Genomic DNA, 23971 nt, shown 5'->3' with positions numbered 1-23971 from the left:
TGATTAAAAAAGTATAAAATAAATGTAATCTTTGGTTTTAAAGAGATCTGTCCTTAAAGGGACGTGTCCTCTTATTGAAGGTTGAAGGCATCTCTAGGTTTGTTAATGTTGCATCCTCCATTTCTTGATAACAAAACTGCCAAAAAAAATAGACCAATTGCTGTTTAATTCTCTGTGGAAGAATCGTATACACTATATTAGAAAATCTGTAGTCGTCAATTCCTGCAAAAATGGTGGTCTTGACTTTTTGGACTTCTTTTGTCTGTGTCTGAGTGTTTCATGTTCAGCTGATGTTTCTTTGGTTAACACTGACACCATTGTGCTAAAATGTGTTCCTCACCATCCTGTGAGAATAACCGAGCTATTCGCTCTTTTTATATTTGGATTCTTTATCTATGACAGAAAATTTGAGGAAAGGGCGTACATCATAAATTTGTAATTTTTGTCAAATTCTATATTCATAAGTGTGCATTTACAAGCCAAAGACCCACGTTTTGTGTTTTTATACAAAGAGTTTGAAATGTATTTAAAACTCTGAAATGCTTTATCAACAAAAAGGCCATAAGAACAGTACTGACAGATTTGCCTGTGATGTTTGTAATTACACAATCGCATAAGGTTTGTGTCTTAGTGTCTCCTTTTTCTTTCTATATTTATTTAGATTTTTATGCTTTTATTGTTGTCTATATATTGCCCCCCCCCCTGGCATGTTGGCTTAAATGTCTATTTTGACATTTCTTACTAACAATTTGTGCAATTGCTGAATAAAAATTAAGAAGAATTTAATCTTAGTCATAATCTGTATGATCTTGATGCTGTATTCAGGTTAAAAGTATGCTTTGACCACCAGTTTCATTTCCACATCATAGAACCATCAACATGTTCTACAGTCTCAAGAACACACCACCGTAGAACATCTTCACACAACTCAGCTGTGAATGAGATCAGATCTACACGGGTTCTATCACCGTAACTTTGCAAACATCTTATTCTATTAATAAATTAACATACACATTATATTTACAGTTTAATTCACAAAAGAAAACAAAATGGCCTAACTATTTCCCACAACTTCATCAATGAATAAATACCATTTTCTGAAACAATCACAGAGAAGGTGGTGGAAAAAGCTTTTTTTGTTTGTAACTAAATACAAAAGTAATATGTAAACAACTTGTTTGACATTACAACTGGTTTCTGAAGTAATGGCAGTGGTTAACCATGTTTTAGTTTTCATTATATTACATCAATGTACATGCGTCTGTTTTAAAGCAACACACTTTAAGTCCATATCACAGCGGTGTTAACTGCTGCCACTGACAGACTCTTTGACGGGGAGGGCTGGTGTCGGGCCGATGTGGGTCCAGATGTAACCTTTCTCTGCTCGGATGGGGATGGTGGGGAACGGAGAGCTCCGGGACTTGAAATATTCAGAGGGGGCGTGACACACAAACTCCAGGAACTCCATCTTTCTGGGCAGATCCTCCTCCGGACCTGATATAAAAACAGACTGTTGGTAACTTGTCACATACATGTCTTGAAAATGATAAAAATCTCTCATTGCTCACCAACGATGTATGTCCCAGGATCAAACAGGTCCTTTGGACTCGCCTGTGTGGGGATTAACCAGGTCAGTGCAGCGCTCTTTTCACAGTACTGGTCCTGCACGAATCCTCGAATCTGAGCATAGTACGGCTTCCCGTCTTCCTCATCCGTTACCTTGATCACATCTCCTGTCTGGTAGTATACACCCTGAGGATACAAGTATAAACATTCAGACAGATGCATCACTGGATGAAGGTTTGGTACAACCGTAAATAGTTGAAGCTGCAATAAGATGAAGAAATTCTGAAAACGGATCAGGAAATGCTTTCAGGTGAATTATATATTGAGCAGAAACATGAGGTTACTACCTTATAAAATACTGATTCAGATGTGATGATTGTTGCAACAGATTCTGGTGCTTTGATTGGCTGAGGAAAGAGATTACACACACACACACACAGGGGTCAAATACATACATTAATAGCACAGCACAATAACGAGAAATAACTACATTTATATTTACATTTTTTAGCTTGAATATGTGTCTTCTCCCCTTTCCTTTTGTTGACACCTTCTTCTCAGACGCAGGAGCTTTGTACTTGGTGCTTCTCAGCCGTGCAGACCTCCTGTGGATCTCCTGCTTGGACTAAAAAGCAACACAAACCAGGTATTTAAGTACCGAATTAGCGCAATTTGTCCAGCTGTGTTGACCTCTAAAATAACCACAGAGTCTGGGCTGCACATTTAACCACAGTAAACATACCTGCTTTCCCCCGCCATTGCTGGGCTGAGTGATGGAGGACATGGAGGGTCCCGACGCGCCGCCGCTGCAGCTCTTCCCTGTGCAGTTGTTGCAGAGGATCTCTCCCTGGTTCCCTTTCTTCCACATCGAGGACGAGGTGGTCTTGCAGACAGCACAGCATGGCTTCAAGCCCAGCGGCATCGTTAAGGGAACGAAGAAATGAACGTTAACTACAGCAGACGATGGCTGCTCGCTCACCAACACCACACGTGACTCCTTCTTATGACACTAATACAGAGACAGATGTGACAACAGATTAAATGCGATGATTACGACCGCATCAAATTGCAACACGGGCTGTTTATTTTCGCAGCCAAATCACCGCCATTGTGAACGCCGCCGTTTTCTTCTTCTTCTGGTTTTACGGCGGTTGGCATTCATCTTATTGGTGCATTACCGCCACCTGCTGCTCCGGAGTGTGGGTCAGACAATAGACTTACAATCTTTACCCCAAAACTAAACAAACCAAATCAAACAAATTAAATAAAAAATTAATTAAAAAACAAAACAAAGAAACAAACTGCTTTCTTCTTCTTCTTTGCCTCTTTGATATCGGCTCTTCTTCTGTGGTTTGCGATTCCTCAGTCAATTGACACTACTGGACTGGATGAGACGGAACTCAACATGTGTATTGAGCTTTTATTGTTAGACACAATATAAACTTAATTATTAATTGATTGATACAAAACCAGTATGAAGGAATACAGTAAAATATTTAGGGGGAAACAAAAACAGTCAGCAATGTATTAATTAATGTAACATTCGTGTAATGTAATGTCATTTTTGGTGATAATTATGTTCGACAAAAAGTAGTTTGTGACTCCACTCCAGCAGGGGGCAGTAATCCAGTAAAACGGCCGCCAACCACCGTTAATGTGAAGAAGAAGAAAAGCGTCACCGTTCAAAACATACTCCAAGTTCCGTCTGTCTGTCCCCGAGAGTCCTCATGAAGATGTCTCAAAATACTCCAGACAAAGACGATCAATCGTCAACGAACAAGAAAACCATCTCCCTCCCGATATCCAGAGTGAGGTTGATAATGAAGAGCTCCCCCGATGTGTCCTGCATCAACCAGGACGCTCTGTTTCTCACCACCAAGGCAACAGTAAGCAGCCGTTAGTGCTGAGCGCTGCTAACTTTCCAGCCCATTCATCTGCTACAGGGATTAGCACGCTGCTAGCCTCTCGGATAACTGTAAATGTAGCTGCTCCATTTTCCCATTTTGAGTTTCTCCTTTTGCTGACTGTTGTGTTGTTGAAGGAGCTGTTCGTCCAGCACCTGGCTGTGGCTTCATTCAACAACGGCCCCGGTAAAGAAACCAACTCGCTGTCATACACCGACCTGGCTAACACCGCAGAGGAGATGGATACCTTCCACTTCCTAACAGGTGAGACCCAGCTACGGCCTGGTGGAGCTACAGGGACCTTCTGCAGCATGTAATGTTGGTCTCTGCTCGCTCTTTACCGCTGAGACATTAGAGCAGGGGTGGGTGGTTATGAGAAACACCCTGCAGTCCCTGAGAAACAGGGACTGTTGTGGAGGGCCAGACCAGTAGACTGATCTAGATCCTGCTCTATATTATTCCACCTCTTTATAAAAAGCAGTACATTGTATGGTTTTGATAAGCTGTGAGTGGTAAGAGTAAATATTATGATCAGTGGTGGACTGTAACTAAGTATATTTGCTTAAGTACTGTACTTAAGTACAAATTCAAGGTACTTTACTTGAGTATTTCCATTTTATTCAACTTTGTACTTCCACTCTACTACATCTCAGAGGTAAATATTGCACTTTTTACTTCCCTACATTTGTCTGGCAGCTTTAGTTACTTGTTACTTTGCACATTACAATTTTCAAACCTTTCCTAACTACCCAAACTGAATAACAGTGTATAAAGGAGTTAAAATGAGCTCCACCTGAAACATCTGCAGCAGGAATGATCCAAACAAATATACATATTTAATATCTATATATAACAGTGAAACACTGACGGGGTTGACTGACATGTTTCTGCAAAATTAGTGCTTTTATCACGATTGTTTGTAGTCCAATTACCTCATTTTATGTTTTTCCGTTCAGTGCGAGTACTCTGTTGTGTTGGGCTTGAACGAGTGCTCTGACGTCAGGTTGAATGTGTGAGGTGAGATGTGAAGGACAGCTGCCAGGTGATCGTCAGTGGATCTGGATCTGGATTTGTTAAACTTCATTACGGAGAATATTTGTTCACATATGGAGGTCGATCCAAAGAGAACCAACATCTTCTGAGCATGTTGCTTTTGCAGCTCAAAGCCTCAGATGTCCGTGTCCGCTCTGCATCAGTCAAGTTTTTGTATTTCTCCGTGTGTTTCGTCTTGTAATGACGATTCAAATTGTAATCCTTAAACTCTGCGATCTGTTCTCCGCAAACTAAGCACACCGCTTTCCCTTTGACTTCAGTAAATAAATACTTAGAAGTCCATGTTTTGCTAAAAACTCTGGACTGTTGTATTAGACTGCATTAGTTCTAGCAAGGTGTACCAACTATGTGCTAATCTGTCTAATATATTTTAGTTTATTATGCCACTGTGCAATCCTGCACATTAATGAAAAATACTGCTTCTTGGAAATACTGTTGTCTGGTTTATCTGTAAACTGTTTTTTTTTTTTTGTTTTTTTTTAAATGTATTTTTCCAGGAAGTTTGCTCTATAATGCTATACATCACTATTGCAATATAAAATGACAGAGGATGTAATTCATACTGTGTATTTCTCCCCTACTCATCTTTTACTGCAGCAGCATTTGAATGGCCCATATTGATTTATCTCCCAACTCTAAAAAGTTATTCCTGAAGTCCACCCTTCAAGATTTATTTCCACACCCATTCAGACACTGTAAACACCATTTCACAGCACTTCACATGCAGCTTCAGTGAGAGGATAAATCTAGGCAGTAAGAAGGAGTTTGACACACTGTACTGTTCTTTTTCTTTTTTCTTTTTTATAGATATCCTGCCTAAGAAGATCTTGGCTCGAGATTATCTTCAATCTTTGGAGCAAATGCAAGAAGAAGAAGATGACAACAACAATGACGACGACGACGCTGCTGACTTTTAAAAAGGACATTGGCTGCATCTCACGTCTGAACTGATGTTATCAAACGTACATGTCCTGTCATTCAAAGAGAGATCTGGCAGAAGAGACGTCCTAAACTTTGTTCAGCTGAGAGTTCAGCTGTAGGGATAATGGAAGACATTAGTGGACATTGAACTGAAAGTAAAGCCACATATTGGAAAATGTGAAATCAAGTGAAGACCTCAAAAGATCACCTTCAAACACTTCAGTCTTAAAGGAATGTAGAAATTGTACTGTATGTCTGAGATGGATACTTGATGCCAGAAATCTAAATTTGTAACAATGGCCTAAACAAAGCAGCCGTAGCTGCAATCACGCCTCAAGATTTTGATGTTTTCGGATTGGCCCGGATTGGATCTTTGAAGGTTTTCTGGGAGCTATGTCTGATAGATATCGTGCTTGTTTTGCATTTAGGAGGAGTAAATAGTTTTCTCTTAATAACTTGCAGCCCTCTGTGGGCTAACTCCATGTAGCGGACCAAGAAATAATATTCCTCACAGCTGGCGCACGGATGTCTCGGCTCCTGAGTTATGATTGGGTAAACACTTTACTTTACAGATGATGTGAAATATGTCGATGTCACTGATTCTAAGTTATACATGATGGCTTTAAAAGATATCGTCATGTTTTAGCTACGAGTAGTTTATCATAAATACTTGAAAGTTGTTTAAACTAATTAAAAGTACAAATGCCTCTTTTTTTCTGCATCTTAACTACATAGCAAGTGAACATGCTGCATCTTTCCAAATGAAATGCATTTACAAGTTCTTTGTTTAGATTTGATATTAAAATAAAGGCTCATGCTGTCTGATATCCATGTTGCTCTGCATGTATTTTACACCACTACCACAGACAGAAACGCGTATGAAAATGCAGTTTATTCATGTTGAATGATGCGTTAAACAAGTCAATTATTCCGCTCCCAGCTTCACAAATGTCTTGTGGTTTTTACGAGAGGCTGCTAGCGTGACCATGAAATCTCCATGTGGAACAAGTCTGCAAACTGGAAATATAAAACGTGATGTAACAGCTACATGTGCATCAAATCTCCCTGATAGTGTGAGGTTTAGTTACACATGTTACTTTTAAGTGCTTTGATGACGTAAGGTGCATATTACTAACATAATCCTGAGCGTGCATGCATTTGCTACATTGTTGTACGATAATGTACATGAATATATCAATACAGCACAAATAGGACAACCGGTCCTTGTTACTGTCACTGCCGGATGAGTTTGTGCAGTCTAAGCTGCATGTTAAGCAAAGTATTCTCTAATTTAGAAAAATGACTCTCCAGGATGTTTGCCATGTGCTCTCTTCCATCTATGGCGTCTCTTGTGTTGGCAAGATGCTCCTTCATGCTGAAAGAGATGACAAACCACAGTTTTTTTTCACACATTTACACACGACTTTGCAAGCGATTCTATCAAATAAAAGTCTGTTCTTTCACATCTAATAGAGAAAAGGCACTGAATTGCATTAATTCTCTGCAGCTGTTTTGGTGGCAGAGCCTCGTCTCAGCCAGATGACTCTTGGGAAACATTTGAAATGACTTAACTGTTTGTCTGGATGCTGTTTCCACTCTGTCTTCCTTGGCATTCAAGCAGCGTTATGTTTAGACCAAACAAGTAACACTGATCCGGAGTTCCTGACTGCCTCACTAACAATGGTTAAGGAATAATCCCACAGCTGGCCTCGGATCAGAATTTACCAGAAACGTAATTTATTTGTCTCTGTACAGTAGGGCTTGTAGCTTTGCTTTGTGACTGGTCTCTGTAAAGTACGGTTCTAATGTATATAGATATAAATATGCAACAACAAAAAAGCCAGCTTGATACATGTTCCTGTTCCTACATCTTTAAATAAGAAATCAGAGGTTCACGTTATTCACACTTCTTCAGTTATTACATTACAGTTTTTTAAATAAATGAGTTATAGGATCCCTTAGGTTATTAAATAAATAGTCCATGGACCGTTGCTCACCTTGTGACGACTCCCTGCTCCTTCCCCTCTTTCCTTGTCTCCTTCAGAGAGGCAAACACCTTCTCCATGGTCTGCATAGTCTCTACCACACTCAGGTGGTCTGAGTGGATCCCCTGGACCTCCTCTCTGGCTTGAAGTTCGTAGGAGACCCCTCCCTCCTCCACCCCGCTGGTGGTGGACAAAGCCTGCAGGGCAGCCCTGTTCTGGAGGACAAGCAGACGGGACCTGGCAAACTCCTCGGGTCCGGCTATGTTTTCCCAGCAGATTGCAGAGGATGGCGGTAACCAGAAGCGCTGGGTGCAGTTGACTGGTTTTCCTGGGGTCTCTGTGATGAAGGGGCTGTCAGCAGGGAAGCTGTGAAGCAGGTGCAGAAGAGATGATCCAGAACCCCACTCCCAATCCTCAAGGTCTGGTTCCCCAGAGTGTTGTTCATGGGGTAAAGTAGGAAGAGGCCCTGCTGCCCCTGCACCCTCTGCTGGGAAACAGACCCCCAGCAGGAGGGAGAAGGACAGGCAGAGCACAGCCCTGCTCACTGCCCCCTGGAGCATCTCCAAACTGGCTGAAACGTGAAGGATAGATCAGACTTGTGGAGCACTATTCATATGGACACACACACACACACACACAAACACACACACACACACACACACACACACACAGCTGTAATGGTTGGAAGGGCCATTTGTTGGCATCATGACAGACCTTATCAACTACGCATTTTTTCCCCTGTAATCTTTTCCTGTAACAAAGCTGTTTTTTTTTTTTCACAAAACATGTCTATCACAACCTCTATCTGCATTTTCACACTATTTAAATGTTTTTAATGAGCCATGATATCTAACCTAAATCTAATAGACAAAAAATATACACACAATCCCATGCAGTTTCTAGACAGACTATAATTTGCATGTGCAGGGATGGAGATGTTGATGGGCCAATACATTTAAACTTGTTATTTATAAAGTTAAGAATAGCAGTGATACTTTTAATTGGCATATAACTGTGTCAATACAGGCACAATGAGATTTTACCTTCAAAATAAAAGTATAAAATCTGTTACTTTTAATAAAAAGTAGAAAAAGGTTAATTGCAGCTACACTATTGCCACGTTTCTCCATCAAGAACAAATGATTTTTTTGTCGGTACAGTAGCTTATACATCTCCAAAAAAGCTGAAGCAGATAGTAGGTTATGTTTCATTTCTTATATTATGTCTGGAGGCTTTACTCTTATTTTGTGAGCTTCATGGTCTGCCAGCAGCAGACTGTTAAGAAGCCTCACAGCTAATCCGAAACTCCTGATCCCTGCAACATTTATATCTCATAAAAAACATCCTTTTCCTCAATACCTTGCATTATTTCCCCTCATGTCTTGTCTATATGTAATTGTCTTACCGTGTAAAGAAACCACAGCGACGATGCAGTCTGTGAGTGCTGCGACGCTCCTCCGTCGCCTGAAGTGATCGGAAAGAATGAGTCGTTGACTGCAGCCTGTTACAAGCGACGTGAATCGCGTTTTACTGGCGCGGTTATAGCGGAGTCAGGAGCAAGGATTTTCCGTCAGGGTCTGTGGAGTAATTGAAGGAAACTTGCCCCAAAGAACGTCAAACACACTTGTAGTCTGGCTGGGAATCTGTCACTGACTTACAAGTACAAACAGCAGACAGGCTTTTATGTAACCTACTTTAAAAAAGTAAAAATTAAGTTTCAATGCTGGATTGTACTGATTTCGGTAAAGTGAGTCTGTGAATGCAGTAGGAGGTGACATGCTATTGGAATTTATGAGCCATTTTACAATGTCCTGAACGGGACCAGTCAGACTTGAATTTTGCTCCAAAACATCTAAACATCATGCAATCGTATGTGCATTGAAACAGTTTGACAGATCGTCGTTTTATCTTGCTGTTTCAAGAACAAACACAAAGGTTTTAAAATGAACCCAGACTGTTTTTGTCCCAAAGACTGATACACAACCATCTGCGTTTTTTTAGTGAGTCTTTTGAATGCCAGGGAATTAATTAATGTTGCCTGAGGTTTACACCCTGACATAAGCAACAAGGAATGGGAGGGACGAAATCTGGCACAAACTATCCAAAGTGTTGTAATGTTAAGGGGAGGAATGAACATGCACACCATCAATCTGCAGAATGGACTGAGATTCGCGGGATAAACCATCATACACAAGTTTAGTAACTTCAAGAGTGGAAAAAGGTAAAATGCAGATCACTCTGGATGAGTCCTATCCACACTTTCAGGTCCTGCTAATGATTTCCAAACCATCTGGAGAACAAAGAGTAGAAGTTTATTAGTTTTAGTCAGATGAAGAAAATCCATGTTTTTGGCTCAATGGAGAAATATAATCAGGTGGAAGAGCCAGAAAAAAATAGTCACAGTGACAATTATTGTATTGCATTTGAAATGAAAGAATGAGGTCAACGTGACAAGTTTCAGATTCCTACAAAATAACACTGCACAACAAATCATGTGTGTGTGCGTGTGTGTGCGTGTGTGTGTGCGTGTGCGCGCGTGTGTGCGTGTGCGTGCGTAAAACAATCTGAGAATGTTTACAACCCAGCCACAGACAAAAACAAATTGTCATGTGGGGCTGTAAGTGGACATAGTTTCGGTTTAAGAGGTCACAAGGCATAAAGGTTGGTCTAAATAATATATTATGATCTAAATGCTGACACAGCACAGACCAAAGTAATCCTACAGTGACATCTAGTGGCAAACAATGGAAATCGCTGCTTTATTGATGTATCATTGTATCCATCCCTCCATCAATTAAACACTGTTCGGAGTCCCAGTAGGACATTTTACATAGTCATTTATGACAATATGGACTAAAATATAAATAATCACGTGCATGCGTTTTGAGGCTTCACACTTACATTTTAATTCCAGGATATAATCTTTGCACTAAATTCCATCACAGTATTAAACTCAACGCACACGAGCGCTGCCCATGCCCCAGGTCGTGTCAGTGAGGGGCGGGGAGAAGGGAGGGGGATCTCCGCGGAGCTCCTCCCTCCTCCAGGCTGCCGTCACCGGGGCTGCTGGACCGGAGCAACTCGGCACTAACAACCAGCCGCCGGCTGCTCCTCCGTGCTGAGCGAAGACTCGGTGCAGCCAGGAGACTGCCCGCCGTCTCTGCCCGTCAAAAGTCTCGCGGTCCACGGTTGACGACATGGCCTCCGACGGCATGGACGAGCGATCCCCGCTGCTGTCGGGTCCCAACTCCGACAACGCGACCCCCACTGCTCCCCCGTACCTGCAGGATTCAAGTCCCCGAGGTAAACACAGCCTGCGTGCTGAATCATTTCTTGGGCGTATCGAGTTTGTGCGTAAATAAAGCTGCAGCAATGCAAGACATAGGCGAGGGCAGTCACTCCGCAGCTGGGAAAAAGGTGGAGCTCGCACTGTGAGAACTGGAGCAGTGGGTTAGAGAAGAGGGGCCTACAATAACAGCAGACTTTGTTTTTACTGCAGAAATGCTCACATCGAGACTCGGTGGGGCCTGTCATGTTTTGGGTCTTCATCATAAGAAACGGTAGCCTCTGAGTCGTGATGTGAGGCCTCGTTGGAGGTGGGCTTTAATGTTGTTGATTGACGGGGGGGAGGGAGAGACGACCCACTGCAGATGAAGGCGGCCGAGCAGCCTTTTGTCCCAGCTTCAGATCGACAAAAAAGGGCCCAGATGTATCCTTGGTGGATGGGATCGAACCCCGAAGCATGCCAAAATGTCATAATGTGTTACATTAAGCTGCCAGTTAGCTCATTTGCATGCAAAATAGACTGTAAACAAGACATATGTGGCCTTGATCTTACGAAGACAGTTTGAATATATTCTATAATTTTCAGTACAGGACATGTGCATGGACAGCAAGGAACCTGAGTGTCCACATTTTGCTTAGTAAACAGCTGAATGTAGGTTACAGCACCGTAATGCATGCAGGGCTGAATGACCCAGGCAATTACTGCTCATAAATCCACAGTCCTCTCAGTTTGTAATCTGCTGTCAGGGGCTGGCCTTTGCACTGAATGTAGTCTGATTCTGAATTTATGTTGCAGAAGATAAAATCCCATTTTGAAGTTTGGAGACATACACAAAGACACATGCTGTTTCTTTTGGCTGGAGGCTTTACTAAATATATATATATTTAAAAAACCTTCCCTCTTAGTGTTTACACAAAAACATCCAGATCAGACTCATATCAACGGGTTATGTTTTGTCGTAACATAAGTACAGTTAGCTTCAGGCTCTGTGCCCTAAAGTTCCCTCTTCTTGTACCTTTTTGTTATGGGCTTTCTTTAAAATGTCACAACACTGGTTGTTCTGCTGCAAATGAATGGATTCATTGACCTCGTAATACTCCTCATAGAGCATTTCAGGACAAACGGCTAATATCAAGCGCAACACAAGTGTTGAAAGAAGAAACAATATTTTGTTGTTCTGACGCATTCTAATCTTGCAGAGTTCATATTTCACCACCGGATTATTCATAAAGAGTTTAATGCTGGACTGTAATAACCTGTGAACTGACAGCACTGACTTAGTAAAAGCCGAAATGAATGTCGGTATATTTCATGGCCCACTTTCTCCTCCCTCCCTCTCTGCAGTCTGGATTATGGCTAATTCCGGTTTCTCTGGGCTTGTTGAATCCTCTATCAGCCAATTTGCAAAATGGATTAATCCGAGTCAAAGAAGCCAAAACTGAGCTGTTTTCCTGAAACACAATCACTGAGATGGTACTTTGACTGTGATTAGGATTGAGTAAAATATGTCATTATGTGAAAGTGACTGCAATCTTTGCTGTATTGATTCCCTGAATGTCTTTACAATCTGACACTAAAGAACTACGACTCCTTTGCCTGATGATCAGAGTTCTCAGGTTTTATTCAGCTCTATCAGGTAGAGATTCACAGTGTGGTGGTGAGGGGTGGCGACCAATGGCCTTGGCTGCATCTGAATGGTTAGACTGGCTCTGTGCTTGATGTTAAAATACACATTTTCAAACCAGCATTGGTAGACCAGTATATTCAAGGGTATTCAAAGCAAAGTCTTTCAAAGGTGGAGTCAAGAATCTACAATATGTATCCTCCTCATACTGTACACTTAGCTGGTCAGGGAAGTGCTAGTTATCCAGGGGAACTGGGAACGATGAGTCTATATATTTTCTTTACTGTCAACAAATCCACTGAAAATACCACAACCCAAAATGAGTTGATTCTACAAACTAAGTTGATGACGATTGGTTGATCATCACCGTCACTGTATGTTTGCTGAGTGGTAATTAATCAGAGCTTCATCAATGCCAAAAAAGGGGAAAAAACTTTTGAGCAACTGCAGAAGTATTTAGCTAAGTATTATGACATTTTAAGGCCATATCCTTCACCCCTACGCTGGAGCTCCATCATCTGTATCAACTGATACTAGTCCCCAACAAATAAACAATTTACTCCCATCTGAGTAACATTCACTAGAATCTACAGTGCCCAGATGTTTGAAAGTCTTTAAAAGAAAATGTAACTTTAAATGTGTGTCTTTAGCAGCAGCTAATGGGCTAAGTGAGACAGAAAATACTGAGACTCTGATTCAATGTTGGTTTTAATCTTTTCATGGGGCTTGTTGACAATAACACAAATACAGAGCCTTGTCCTTTCAGTTTTTAAAGAGAGTTTTTTATTTCATGTCACATGAGGAACAGGAAGCAGAATAAAAAAAAAAACAAAAAAAAAAACATCCCTGAGCAGCTTGTGTCCAACAGCAGCTTCTCAGTCAGCCGTTCTTCAACACAAACCACCAGTCACGTCACCACTGATGGCACCAGCTAAAGCCAGGACGTGATGGAGGCTGAATGTTGTGGTGCTGCTGGGGGTTGTAGTAGAGCGTCCTCTCGTCTTACCTCTGGCTCCGAGGACAGCCGGTGAAAACTCATAGCTGCTATCAGTTTCAGTCTTGCATTAGGACAACTTCACAGCAGAGAGAGAAGCGAGTGGAAACAGGCCTGAGATTGAGACAAGGTGGTGGATAACAGACTACTGACTGTGTTTAAGGATTGTATTTCATACGTTTTGGATTAACTCGGCTAAGTAGAAATGGATCACCATGTGCTGCCCGTCCACAGTAGTAGTGTCCAGTCTTTGGCATACTTTGGTTGTATTTCTAGCCACGTTTGACCAATTGTAGACGGGGAGTCCCATCTGTCAAGTGTCTCTGAATCTCAGAGCCAAGCACGTTTACCTCTTGACTCGTCCCATTATCTCATTCAGAGTGAAGGAAATGGGCCATTTGTCAGATTAGAGGGCTCCTATGTGTTTGGTCGGTAGACTCGGGTCAGGTTTAACAAAGACTTGATAATAGCACAAGAGATAATATTATACTGTATTGTGGTTGATGGTCATTTGTTTTTGGCCACATCAAATCATTATCTCCATCATTGATTGACCTATTGATCATTTTCTCAGTTAAATCAATAAATGTGTGGTCTTTAGGATGTCAGAAAATACAATTTAGTATAACTGCAATTAAACGTTTGAATGGAGTTTTAAGTGCGACACAGATCGTAAAGTATGCTCGACTACAACACTAGCAGTTGTAAAGGTGGTCGGCGGTGCACATCTATGGCTTAAATGCATTAAAGATTAAAACCTTGAAAAACACATGGAATGTAGACTAATAACATAATGTGGGATTAAACAGTGCAGAGGTCATTTGACTGGCATCCGTAGTTGGTTCACAGTAGTTCTTTCAGACATTAAGAGAACATTCTTTAAGTCTGGCCATTTGATTCTGTTGATTACACTTGTTTATGAAACACGAATTAGTCGACTGGCTTTTCTTTGCTTCTCAGCCAAAAATATTTAGGAGCTCATTAGCCTCGTTAGCAGAGACATTTTAATAGCTGCCCATCCGACTGATGTCTTAAAACCTCTATGTCCATAAAATATGGGTAGGTGGTACATCTTTCACAAACACTTTATGTCTGATAGAATCCACCTATTTATTTCTATCCATGTATTGTGTCACAAATTACTTAAATGTTAACTTTGTCTGCGATCGCGTTGGGATGTAAAAGGGCCCATTGTTTCTTTCTTAAACATACAGAGTGGTGCTCGGCTCCTGACAAAGAGAGGCGAGTCACGTGTTGAGCAATCAGAGTCGTACACAGGCTGTCATGAGGTTGCGTGATGAGTATGTGCAGCAGTGTTTGCAGGCTGCCCACCACACACTAGGATTAATAGTTACTAAGAGAGACATGACTGAATAACCTGTATGTTATATACCTTTTTGAGAAAAGTTAGTCCTGAAAATGATTCCTATTGGTAATAATTGTGGTTGTTAGTTGTTTTGGCATGCATCAGACGTTTGTTTTGTATTGCATATTGTTGTGGGGAGCTTAATATAAAATGAAAGCTGCAACTAAAGATTATTCTCATCATCCGTTAATATGCTTAACATAAAGGCCATTTACTTGATCTCTTCCACAGCTTTAAGCTGCATCTTGTGGCCTTTATCAACCAATGACATTCCGTCCTTACATTTAATTCTAGTTTAATTTCTAATGTGATGTCTAACATCTTAAGGATCCTGGTGATTTGGTCTGTTTAATGCCTGAAGTTGTATCGATGCATGCAGTTAACAGCTGGCCCGTGTGTTGTGTGCTTTGCCCTCCTCCTCTTTTCAAAGCCGAACTACCTCCTCCCTACACAGCCATCGCGAGCCCCGACGCCGGCGGTGTGCCCGTCATCAACTGCCGCGTATGTCAGTCGCTCATAAACCTGGATGGAAAGCTGCATCAGCACGTGGTCAAGTGCACAGTCTGCAATGAAGCTACAGTAAGTGGAGGCCGTTGTTGAGGCCGATGACGGCTTTATTAATGGTGTTTGGCGTTGAGTCGTTGTAGTTGTCAACATGAGTAAAGACATTTAGTCTTCAGTTTTATTTGAGCTGGTTATCACTGCTCGCCTCTCCTTTTCCACAATCAATTCACATTTCATCTCTTCGGCAATCTAATCACACATGCACATGCTTTTTTGTGTTATTGCGCGGCATCATTTTGAATGATAAAATATGGAATTTGTCAGCAATTAAGAGAGAAACCATTTGCTTTTGATGCCATTTTTTTGGACTATTTTACATCTTGGCAATGTCCACCTTTTACAGCTGTACCAGATGTTGATGTGGACAGCCGTCACATCGATCAATCAGTCCAGTGATAAGTGCTCCATATGACTTGAAATGTGTCTAACTGAGAGCTTTGATCGATCGGTCAGTGGAGAATGAGGATGATAAACGGATGTTATCACAAAAGGACATTTCCACTGGCTGATGTTTGTGGTGCTTATACATCAACACAGTCATTTCTTATTCTATTAAACTCAAACATCATGGTGTCCTTCAGTTGTTGCATCTTATTCCAGCTCAGGTTCACCAAACACTGCAGACATAGATCTATAGACTGAGCGATGTGCATCAGCCGGCCTGCGATCAACTCTACATACGATTTTGATGTTTTGCCTTCCAGCCCATCAAAACTCCCCCAACAGGGAAGAAATATGTGAGGTGTCCCTGTAACTGCCTGCTCATCTGTAAAGACACGTCGAGGAGGATAGGATGTCCTCGACCAAACTGGTAGGTAGCTGGTGGTCAAGTTCAGTCTGTGTGTTTACTTCTTTTACAACGCCAAAGAAAAGGCACCTTTTATAACACAAATCAAGACCTTTAATGCCATCAAAACTTTTATAATCCTGTCTTGGATAGGTTGTAATTATTATCTTGTCCATCTCTTTGTTCCTTCCACAGCAGACGGATAATCAACCTGAGCCCAGTGATGGTTATCCCAGAGGAGCAGCCCGCCCAGCCGGCACTGCCCATCCAACCTGAGGGGATGAGGGTGGTCTGCGGCCACTGTGGCAACACCTTTCTTGTACGTAAACCAACCAGGACAACTAACGTCTAAACCAATCGCAGAAGTTGTTCATGCATAAGTGTTGCTGTGCTGTTGATGGTACATGCATATTAAAAATATTGATAGTCAAACCACATTCAGGGATGGACACAGGGGATTGTCTACAGTATTATAGCAGAGTTGCACAGTTCGCTGACATGGAGGTTTAAATACCTTAAATGGAACTGCCAGGTCCATTGAAGGGAGAAGGTGCAGAACCTGAGGTATTGAGTCAGTATGACACAGACTCGCGTGTCAAAATCAGTGATATGATCCTCTTAACGTGTGCAAATTGTTGCTTGCGCTGTCTGTAGGGCAGTGAGGACGCCAGAACATCCCAGCCAATGTCTAGCCTCCCCAGCGATGGCTCTCCCCCAGCACCACAAGAGGTTGAGAAAGCTGGTCATACTGGTGGACACATATTAACAACAGCCTAACCTGCTCCAGTTCAATCTGCGGCCTTATTTACACTGGTGATAATATGACTTTGTAGACATCTGGCTTTGAAGAGCGCTTCAGTTAAAGAGCAACTTGTATTTCATTTTTAAGTGTAAAAATGGTTTAAATCAAGATGGTTTGGCCTGAATTTCTGTTGAGTTTTTCATTCCTTCTCTCAAGCCAGATGTCGAAAGTCACATATTAAACTTGTTTCAATAGGACCTTAAATCTTTCCAATCTGTGATGGATAAACATTTTCGTAACACTGCTTTTAACATCAAACCCCTTCATGAAACAATTGTATATTTACAACCCTAACTAATATATCATAAGAGTAATTTTATATGTTAATTTAGCCTACTGTTTCACATTTTCTCCAATACAGACTCAATAAATAGATTTACAACCTGCAAACCATCATAATTGATCATCATGTGAAATCATTCCCGGTAGATCTCGTGGTGATTGTTCTAAAAGTACAGTCGTATAATAGTGTGCTGTTGTATTTATGTGCTCACATGTGCTCGCGTGGATGCTCCTGTAATGTAAGTAAACTGTCCTTCGTCTCTGTTTCCTCACAGTGGATGGAGCTTCGGTTTAACACACTAGCCAAGTGTCCCCACTGCAAAAAAATGTGAGTCCATCAAGCCTCCATTCAACTCATTACAATTACTTACATACACACTTTCGGTTTTGGATGATTTTTTCTTGCCGTTGATTGCCGCCATTGGTTTTCATTTAATTTCTGTATGGTTGGAAAATCATTTAGCAGACTCTTGAAACTTTCTTAAATGTAAAAAGCATCAAGTCTTCATTAATTGTTGTCAGAGTTACATTATTGTTTCCTGGTTTTACAGTTAAAGACTAATTTAAAGGTGCAATATATGGGATTGCGAGTATTAAAATAGCAGCAAACAACTATTTGCTATGTATAGATATAGATACAGATATCTCCCTCTATGTTTGTTGTTATCCGAGCGTCTCCTTTCCTTGTTGGCATAGATGGGCCGGCCACGCGTGCTTTTAGTGCATGTTCGTGTTCGTGCATTTGAGCACGAACACGGACTTCAATGGACTTCAAATGCAAATTTACAAGTGTGGTCTTTAAACAAACAAATCTTTAAACTTACACGTCTGCATTGGCATCAACTCTCATACACGTAGGGCTGTGGTTTGGTATGAAATATGGTATCAAAATGTTTTACTTTCAGCTCTTGTTGCTGGAGAAGTTGAGTTTATCTTACGTTATGGTCGTTGAGCTTTGGAGGTCTGGACTTTGTAGTTCTTGGAAGGAGAGGGGAGGTGATGTGGGCTAATCTAGACGTGTGACAGGAATTAAAGCCTGGCCTCAATACATGTAATGGTAACAGTGCAGGAGGGTCACAGAGTTGAGAAGTGGTGGGAGGGCATCAAGAGGTGTGTCTGAAAGGGATGATAGGGACTTTATCTATAGCGATGCTGAGACGACAGACCTCTGCCTCAGAATAACAATCTGCTGTCTTTGCCTCGATCTCTGTCTCTTATTTCTGCATCTTTTTCTATACCTCCGTGTCTGTCTCAATCTTTGTCTCTGTACCTCTTTTGCCATCTTTCCTTGTATTTTATTTCATATTTTGACACCATCTCTATAAACTCCCTTTGCTCTTGCAACAGAAGTCAAGACAGTGACAGAAGAAGTAACATGGAGTTGTTAGGATTTTACCTTGATGCTTATAAAGAACCGATACTTTTTGGTATAGTGATACTTCACAGAGGAAAATCCCCCAATTCCGCATGTGAAGTGTTGTAGTAGGGCTGTTTTTTTGTTAGTCAGACTGATGCACTGTTGATCCAGTCTGTTTGCCTCATTAATTCTTGTTTTGCAAGTGATGTTCAGCTCTTAAATCTTTCAAAAACATCCTTTGAATATAGGCCTGCTGCATATATGGTCACAGGTCAAATGAATGAGATGGTCAGGTGGCACAATTGTGAACAGTGAGTTGAACAAAGACGAAACGTGAAAGCAGGGGAAGAAGGAGTGAGAGAAGGTGAGAAATCAGGTGATCAGGCTCCCCTTAAGCCATCTGAATACCAACGATTCCTGAAGAATGCTTGAGTCCCGTCACATGGGAGGCATGTGAGAGCAGAGAGGGGGAGGAAAGTAAAGAAAGGGTTGAGCAAAAAAGAAACAAAGAAATTGATGCTGAGGGGCAGTCAACTTGTGCATGTGTTTGTATGCAGTCTGGATGTTGGAACATGTGACCGGCCTCCGGCGCTTTCATGTGTTATGTAAAAGAGGAAGAGAGACATTTTTGGCTGCTGTAAAGTGAGATCACTGGGAAAATGGTATGAAGTCATATCAGTCAACATCATGTGGTTATGGTTTTTTTTCAACCATAACCACATACAAGTATAAAAAAAAGATATAGAAGAATGAAATCTTCTTTCTCACAGAACCAAAACATAAGTATCTAAAATGTATGACTGACCTGTGTTCCTCTCATCACTCTCTTTCTGCAGATCCTCCGTTGGCAGTGCGCTCCCCAGGAGGCGTTGTTGTGCTTATATAACTGTAGGAATGATCTGCATTTTCATTGGAGTGGGTTTAACGGTAAGTACTGTCTTCGTCTTGTTTGTGTTCATTGTTTTTATATATGTAATGCTTTCAAAACAAAAGTTCCAAAGCGCTTAGCAATGAAGGCATTTAGCAGGAAATATCAAACAGGCAGCATAGTGACAAACTCACGAGCACCAAAATGGAAGTGACAAAGACAAATACGATTTTAAAGGCAAAACATCATAAAAAGAGAGATAATAGAAGTTTTTTAAACAAGACAGGAGTCTACAGCCACGTTAGCAGCTTGGATGCTAATATAGTAACAGGCTCTCTATCCAGAGTCCTTTGTTCCCCAGTTAAATATCCTCTTAATAGGACATATTACAAAGACTTTACAAAGGGTTTTATGTTCTCAGCAATGCTTTTTTCCATTCGGTGGGTCAACATGTAGAAATGACTCATCTCCAGCTTATAGCCAACTGATGTTATATTCACTGAAATATGTGGACAGACAGGTTTTTTGACTTATTAATATTTTTATCTCCAGAGTGGCTGAATGGATTTGAAACGTCCATCTCTCTTTGTTATTTAGCAATTTGGATTGAAGATAGTAACTTGTACTAATCACAAAGTACAGCTGAGGATGATGGAACCGTCACTACTTTTGCAGGAACATGAATGTGTGAAGCAAACTTCACAAAAATTCCATCCAATAGTTGGATGGATATTTGACTCAAAACCACAAAAGTGAAGAGCTGCTAAAGGAAAATTCAGGGGATCAGAAATCGTTAGCTTTCATCTTCTGAGGAACACAGAGGCCTTTTTAAAATGTCATGGCATGTTGAGATATTGAAGTCTGGACCACAGCGGTAGACCGAGATCTGCTGCCGAGATCTGCAACTCTCCAGTAGACTTTAAATTACTATATGGTCACAACACGTGAGACATGTTAAGATGTGCTTTACAGTGTACATAGATTATGAAAAAGAAGAAGGAATAAATAGAGCAATATAAAGTGACACATCTTGTGTCGTGATTTTAGTTCTACAAACTGTTCACAAAACAAAAACTATATGTTTTGTTTTTTTATAAACAGCCACATATTTATATTATTACATATTACATATTACATATTTATAATTTTTCACAGTATATCAGAGTCACTTCGGACTTTTACAACTTGGTATAATGATATTAGAATCATAATCTCTTGATAATGGTCTCGTGAGATTACAGTCCCTAACATCAAGGTTACTGAGCTTGTTGCAATTTTTCTGGCACTTTCCTGATGAAGTGGATGTCTGATTGATGAAGTCTAACATAACAAACTTAATTTTATTAATCTTTCTCCTGCAAGATGAAAGGTAATATTCTTGGTGTTGATATTTCACCCACCGTCTCTTCCTCTTCTCTGTATTAACAGGTTGGGACTCGGGACTTTGCCAATCGTTACAACGCTACCTACGTGTCCTGGGCGTTCGCCTACCTGCTGGGTCTCATCTGTCTGATACGAGCCTGCTACTGGGGCGCTATCAAAGTCAGCTACCCGGAGAATAGCTTCGCCTAGAGCGGACTCGGCATGGCTGGAAGAACAAACCTCACTTTTAGTTTTTTTTGCCATCCAGATTTTAAACCGGTCATGTTCAGCAGAGAGGAATGCCTGCAGAGCCTCTGGACAGGAGTGTGTTGAAGAGGTGTTGTGTGTGTGTGTTTGAAGAGGTGTATTTTGGAGGTGTAGCTTGAATCTTATTGTTTTTGTCTGGAATGTTTTAGAGAGTTTTGACCCACTGAACAAACCTAATGTATGTCAATCAGTCCTCCTACTAGTCCACAAGGACTAAAATCCTGCCCAGGTTTTGCCAAAATCCTCCAAAATCCAGAATCTACAGAAAGCTGCAGACCCATACTGTATTGAAACCATTTATCTTGCCTGTGTGTACACTGACATAGTATTGCAATATGATTTTAACTCTCTAAATGATCCATTTTTAAAAGAAATTCTTGAATACCCATTTGTGCCAACTTTGCTGCCCAGTATTAGTCAAGAAGTGCAAAAGATCAAAAGGAGTGTGTCTTTTTTTAAATATCAAAGTGTTCATTTTTGGTGTCATGCAGCTTTTAACTCACTACAGCAATAACCCTTTTAGTTTAAGTTATTTTGAACCCCCCTTTGTTTTTCACTGCTCTTCCGTTGCCTTCTCAATGTTGGAATATGATCCCAGAACATGGGGACTCATGTTTGCATGTTGACTCTCTTATGCTCTGTCACTGAGGTGGTGTTTTTGTCAGTTTTCAGAGAGGTAGCTGAAGATTATGATGCTCCTGTCTTTGCTCTGTCTGCCTGTGAGTTAGAATGTAAACCCTCCTCTTCCTCCCTCCGCTTATAATCGCCGCTCTGTGACCTCCGGTGAACTCTGTGCTAGCTAGCATCGCTATAGGCTAACTCGGCTTCCTGTCTCTTCACCTTGACCAGTGGGCGCAGCTCAAACTTCTAACCTTGTTTTGAATGTGATGATGATGATGATGATGATGATGATGATGAAGCAGAACATAATGTTAAAAAACCCTTTGTATATAGCTCAAATTCAGTACTTGGAAAACTGTAGTGAAAGGTGAAAGCAGAAGATGGCTCGTGGGTCTTTTTAAAAATGATAATTTATCAATAAAATGCAAAAACTGCCTGTATTGTACAGTTTGCTCATTGGCTGTGATGTTTCAGACTTACCACATGTAAGGACATACGCTTGCACACAAGGTTCAAACAAAAGGGATGCACTTACGTCATTTAGAGATACCTTTCTTGAGGGTTTCCATTTAAGGCTACTTTGTTTCCACTTCACTACATCTCAGAGGGAAATATGGTACTTTTTACTCCACTACATTTATTTGACAGCTATAGTTACTCGTCAGATTTAACATTTTCACGAAAAACATGATTATCTCATGAAATATGATGCATTACTTTAGATTAAACCTTCCAACAATATAAAGTGTTAAAAGTAGGAGTATTAAAATGCTGCTTACACAATTATAATGTGTCATTGATAATAATATAAATTATATCTTAACTAATTATGCTTTGAAAGGGTGAGAATGTTCCCAAAGAGTACTTCTACTTGCAGATAGTAAATACTGTACTATGTGAGACTGAGACCGTACAGCCATTAAAAACAGATGCTTCATTTTCTTATAATGACAACAGTAACCAGTGATCAGCAGCATGTTCCACACATCCACAGTCCACCCACACAGGCGTCTTCACTCCTGTTGCATTATTGGACTTCTTCTCTGGACTGTGTGAGTACAAGCTGTACTTGATTAGGTGGGACATCGTATTATATCATCGTTCTGAATGGTAGATAGTGTTTGTAGGTCATCAGGTAATTCCAAGCTCCGCTGAACTTCAACCAGGCTCGATGTCTAATCAGCCAGAGGAATTGATAACAAAACATTTTTCATCTAGTTGTTGTTTTGCAGATTTACTGATTTTATGTGATTACATGGTCTATAAAAGTATTAAGAATAATGATAAACCTGTTATACAAAATATTTAGCTGATACTTATAAGTGTTCATATTTCCTGACCAATTACAAAAGCCAGGATAATTCTCAGCGGCCTGTTCTTTCACTGCTATGTGCCCACATGGTGGTGCCATTGGCAAACATTTGATAAAGCATTTTAGTTAGCTGTGTTAAAGGCTTTAAGTGTGTGTGGTAGGGGCCCAATCCCAATGTCCCCCCTAAGGCCTTACACCCTGAACCCGTAGGGACTTACTTACGTAACCTGGTAAATTGTTGAATGTGAGAGACTGTAAGGGCTTGAAATTATGTAAATAGGAATGGGACAGCACTTTGCTGCAACATATCACGTTATCACGACAACGTCAAAAAATATTATGCACAAATAATATGTGGGTATTTACTTTTTTACTTAAATGTTTGACAAATAAATCTGTAATATATAATCTCTGCTTTCATTCCTCTGCTTCCATGTGTTTTTATGTTTCATCTTTAATCCTTGTTTCTGAGTAAATGTAATATTCCAGGCTGAACACACATGTGCTGTCCTCTGTTTTTAATTTTTTTTACGCTACCACTGGTAACCCCGTGTTTAATGTCACATTGCTAGGAATTGTGGGTAGTTCCCTTGGGCAAAGTCTGCAGCAATACAAATTTACGGAAATTATTCATAAGGGGCTCAAAATGTCTGCAAGAGAGCCTGAAAACACTCGATGATTTGACAGTGGGACGGCCCTAAACCCTCACGGACTTTGCGAGAGCGCGTCTCAAAGTCTGTGAGTCCGTGAGGGTGGAGATTGGGATTGGGCCCATGTCTCACACCATAGATATCAGGGTACACACAGAACGGAGCAGACCAACAATGACATGTTGTCAACTTTCTGTTACATTAAAATGCATAATTCTTGCCACTATAATTTCAATGGAAATCCCCATCTTGTCTCGGCAAACAAACTCGTCGGATTAGGAATTAGGTATCCATCCCTGATACTTCCATATTTGGATAACCATAAAACTCTAAACAACTGTTCCTCGATGTGTTTTGTTTTTAGATATGGTGTTAACAGACTAATAGACAAACAAGCCAA

General features: G+C 40.8%; 4 protein-coding genes across 6 annotated transcripts; 2 read left to right on the top strand and 2 right to left on the bottom strand.

Moving 5' to 3' along the window:
* Window positions 1-684: 684 nt before the first annotated feature.
* gatad1 (GATA zinc finger domain containing 1) lies at window positions 685-2720 on the bottom strand. The gene is made up of 5 exons (XM_031853939.1): window positions 2309-2720; window positions 2069-2191; window positions 1914-1973; window positions 1569-1752; window positions 685-1494 (listed from the first exon to the last, which is right to left on the bottom strand). The coding sequence occupies exons 1-5, from the start codon at window positions 2486-2488 to the stop codon at window positions 1304-1306; spliced, it is 738 nt and encodes a 245-aa protein (XP_031709799.1). The 5' UTR covers window positions 2489-2720; the 3' UTR covers window positions 685-1303.
* A 524-nt stretch (window positions 2721-3244) lies between these two features.
* chrac1 (chromatin accessibility complex subunit 1) lies at window positions 3245-6857 on the top strand. Its single transcript, XM_031853943.1, has 3 exons — window positions 3245-3452; window positions 3608-3734; window positions 5331-6857. The coding sequence occupies exons 1-3, from the start codon at window positions 3294-3296 to the stop codon at window positions 5438-5440; spliced, it is 396 nt and encodes a 131-aa protein (XP_031709803.1). The 5' UTR covers window positions 3245-3293; the 3' UTR covers window positions 5441-6857.
* On the bottom strand, window positions 6320-9370 carry LOC116387128 (uncharacterized). 2 transcript variants are annotated; one of them, XM_031853941.1, is made up of 3 exons: window positions 8835-9370; window positions 7442-8000; window positions 6320-6819 (listed from the first exon to the last, which is right to left on the bottom strand). In XM_031853941.1, exons 2-3 carry the CDS (start codon window positions 7987-7989, stop codon window positions 6678-6680), a joined length of 690 nt encoding a protein of 229 aa, XP_031709801.1. In that variant the 5' UTR covers window positions 7990-8000; window positions 8835-9370; the 3' UTR covers window positions 6320-6677. The 2 variants fall into 2 exon arrangements, with proteins under 2 accessions (XP_031709801.1, XP_031709802.1); XM_031853942.1 differs by having other exon boundaries at window positions 7442-7996.
* A 1086-nt stretch (window positions 9371-10456) lies between these two features.
* pip4p2 (phosphatidylinositol-4,5-bisphosphate 4-phosphatase 2) lies at window positions 10457-22045 on the top strand. 2 transcript variants are annotated; one of them, XM_031853937.1, is made up of 8 exons: window positions 10457-10732; window positions 15130-15278; window positions 15968-16074; window positions 16246-16369; window positions 16705-16779; window positions 17410-17462; window positions 19328-19418; window positions 20788-22045. In XM_031853937.1, the coding sequence occupies exons 1-8, from the start codon at window positions 10627-10629 to the stop codon at window positions 20929-20931; spliced, it is 849 nt and encodes a 282-aa protein (XP_031709797.1). In that variant the 5' UTR covers window positions 10457-10626; the 3' UTR covers window positions 20932-22045. The 2 variants fall into 2 exon arrangements, with proteins under 2 accessions (XP_031709797.1, XP_031709798.1); XM_031853938.1 differs by lacking the exon at window positions 16705-16779 and having other exon boundaries at window positions 10461-10732.
* The last annotated feature ends 1926 nt before the right edge of the window (window positions 22046-23971 follow it).

The sequence above is a fragment of the Anarrhichthys ocellatus genome, unplaced genomic scaffold (genome assembly GCF_004355925.1).
Source record: "Anarrhichthys ocellatus isolate YVR2014 unplaced genomic scaffold, GSC_Weel_1.0 scaffold14, whole genome shotgun sequence".
Lineage (NCBI taxonomy): Eukaryota > Metazoa > Chordata > Actinopteri > Perciformes > Anarhichadidae > Anarrhichthys > Anarrhichthys ocellatus.
Note: the sequence above shows the minus strand (reverse complement) of the source record. Positions and strands in the feature narration are given on the sequence as shown.

What these genes read in the sequence shown, in the direction of transcription:
- gatad1 (XM_031853939.1), bottom strand. Translation starts at nt 2,488, where the DNA reads ATGCCGCTGGGCTTGAAGCCATGCTGTGCTGTCTGCAAGACCACCTCG. An exon ending in CTGAATCAGTATTTTATAAG is followed by an intron (nt 1,753 to 1,913) that starts GTAGTAACCTCA and finishes TTGTATCCTCAG; the next exon opens with GGTGTATACTACCAGACAGG. An exon ending in TCCTGGGACATACATCGTTG is followed by an intron (nt 1,495 to 1,568) that starts GTGAGCAATGAG and finishes TTTTTATATCAG; the next exon opens with GTCCGGAGGAGGATCTGCCC.
- pip4p2 (XM_031853937.1), top strand. Translation starts at nt 10,627, where the DNA reads ATGGCCTCCGACGGCATGGACGAGCGATCCCCGCTGCTGTCGGGTCCC. An exon ending in GCAGGATTCAAGTCCCCGAG is followed by an intron (nt 10,733 to 15,129) that starts GTAAACACAGCC and finishes CTCTTTTCAAAG; the next exon opens with CCGAACTACCTCCTCCCTAC. An exon ending in CAGTCTGCAATGAAGCTACA is followed by an intron (nt 15,279 to 15,967) that starts GTAAGTGGAGGC and finishes TTTGCCTTCCAG; the next exon opens with CCCATCAAAACTCCCCCAAC.
- chrac1 (XM_031853943.1), top strand. Translation starts at nt 3,294, where the DNA reads ATGAAGATGTCTCAAAATACTCCAGACAAAGACGATCAATCGTCAACG. An exon ending in TTCTCACCACCAAGGCAACA is followed by an intron (nt 3,453 to 3,607) that starts GTAAGCAGCCGT and finishes GTGTTGTTGAAG; the next exon opens with GAGCTGTTCGTCCAGCACCT. An exon ending in TACCTTCCACTTCCTAACAG is followed by an intron (nt 3,735 to 5,330) that starts GTGAGACCCAGC and finishes TCTTTTTTATAG; the next exon opens with ATATCCTGCCTAAGAAGATC.
- LOC116387128 (XM_031853941.1), bottom strand. Translation starts at nt 7,989, where the DNA reads ATGCTCCAGGGGGCAGTGAGCAGGGCTGTGCTCTGCCTGTCCTTCTCC. An exon ending in GAGCAGGGAGTCGTCACAAG is followed by an intron (nt 6,820 to 7,441) that starts GTGAGCAACGGT and finishes CATCTCTTTCAG; the next exon opens with CATGAAGGAGCATCTTGCCA.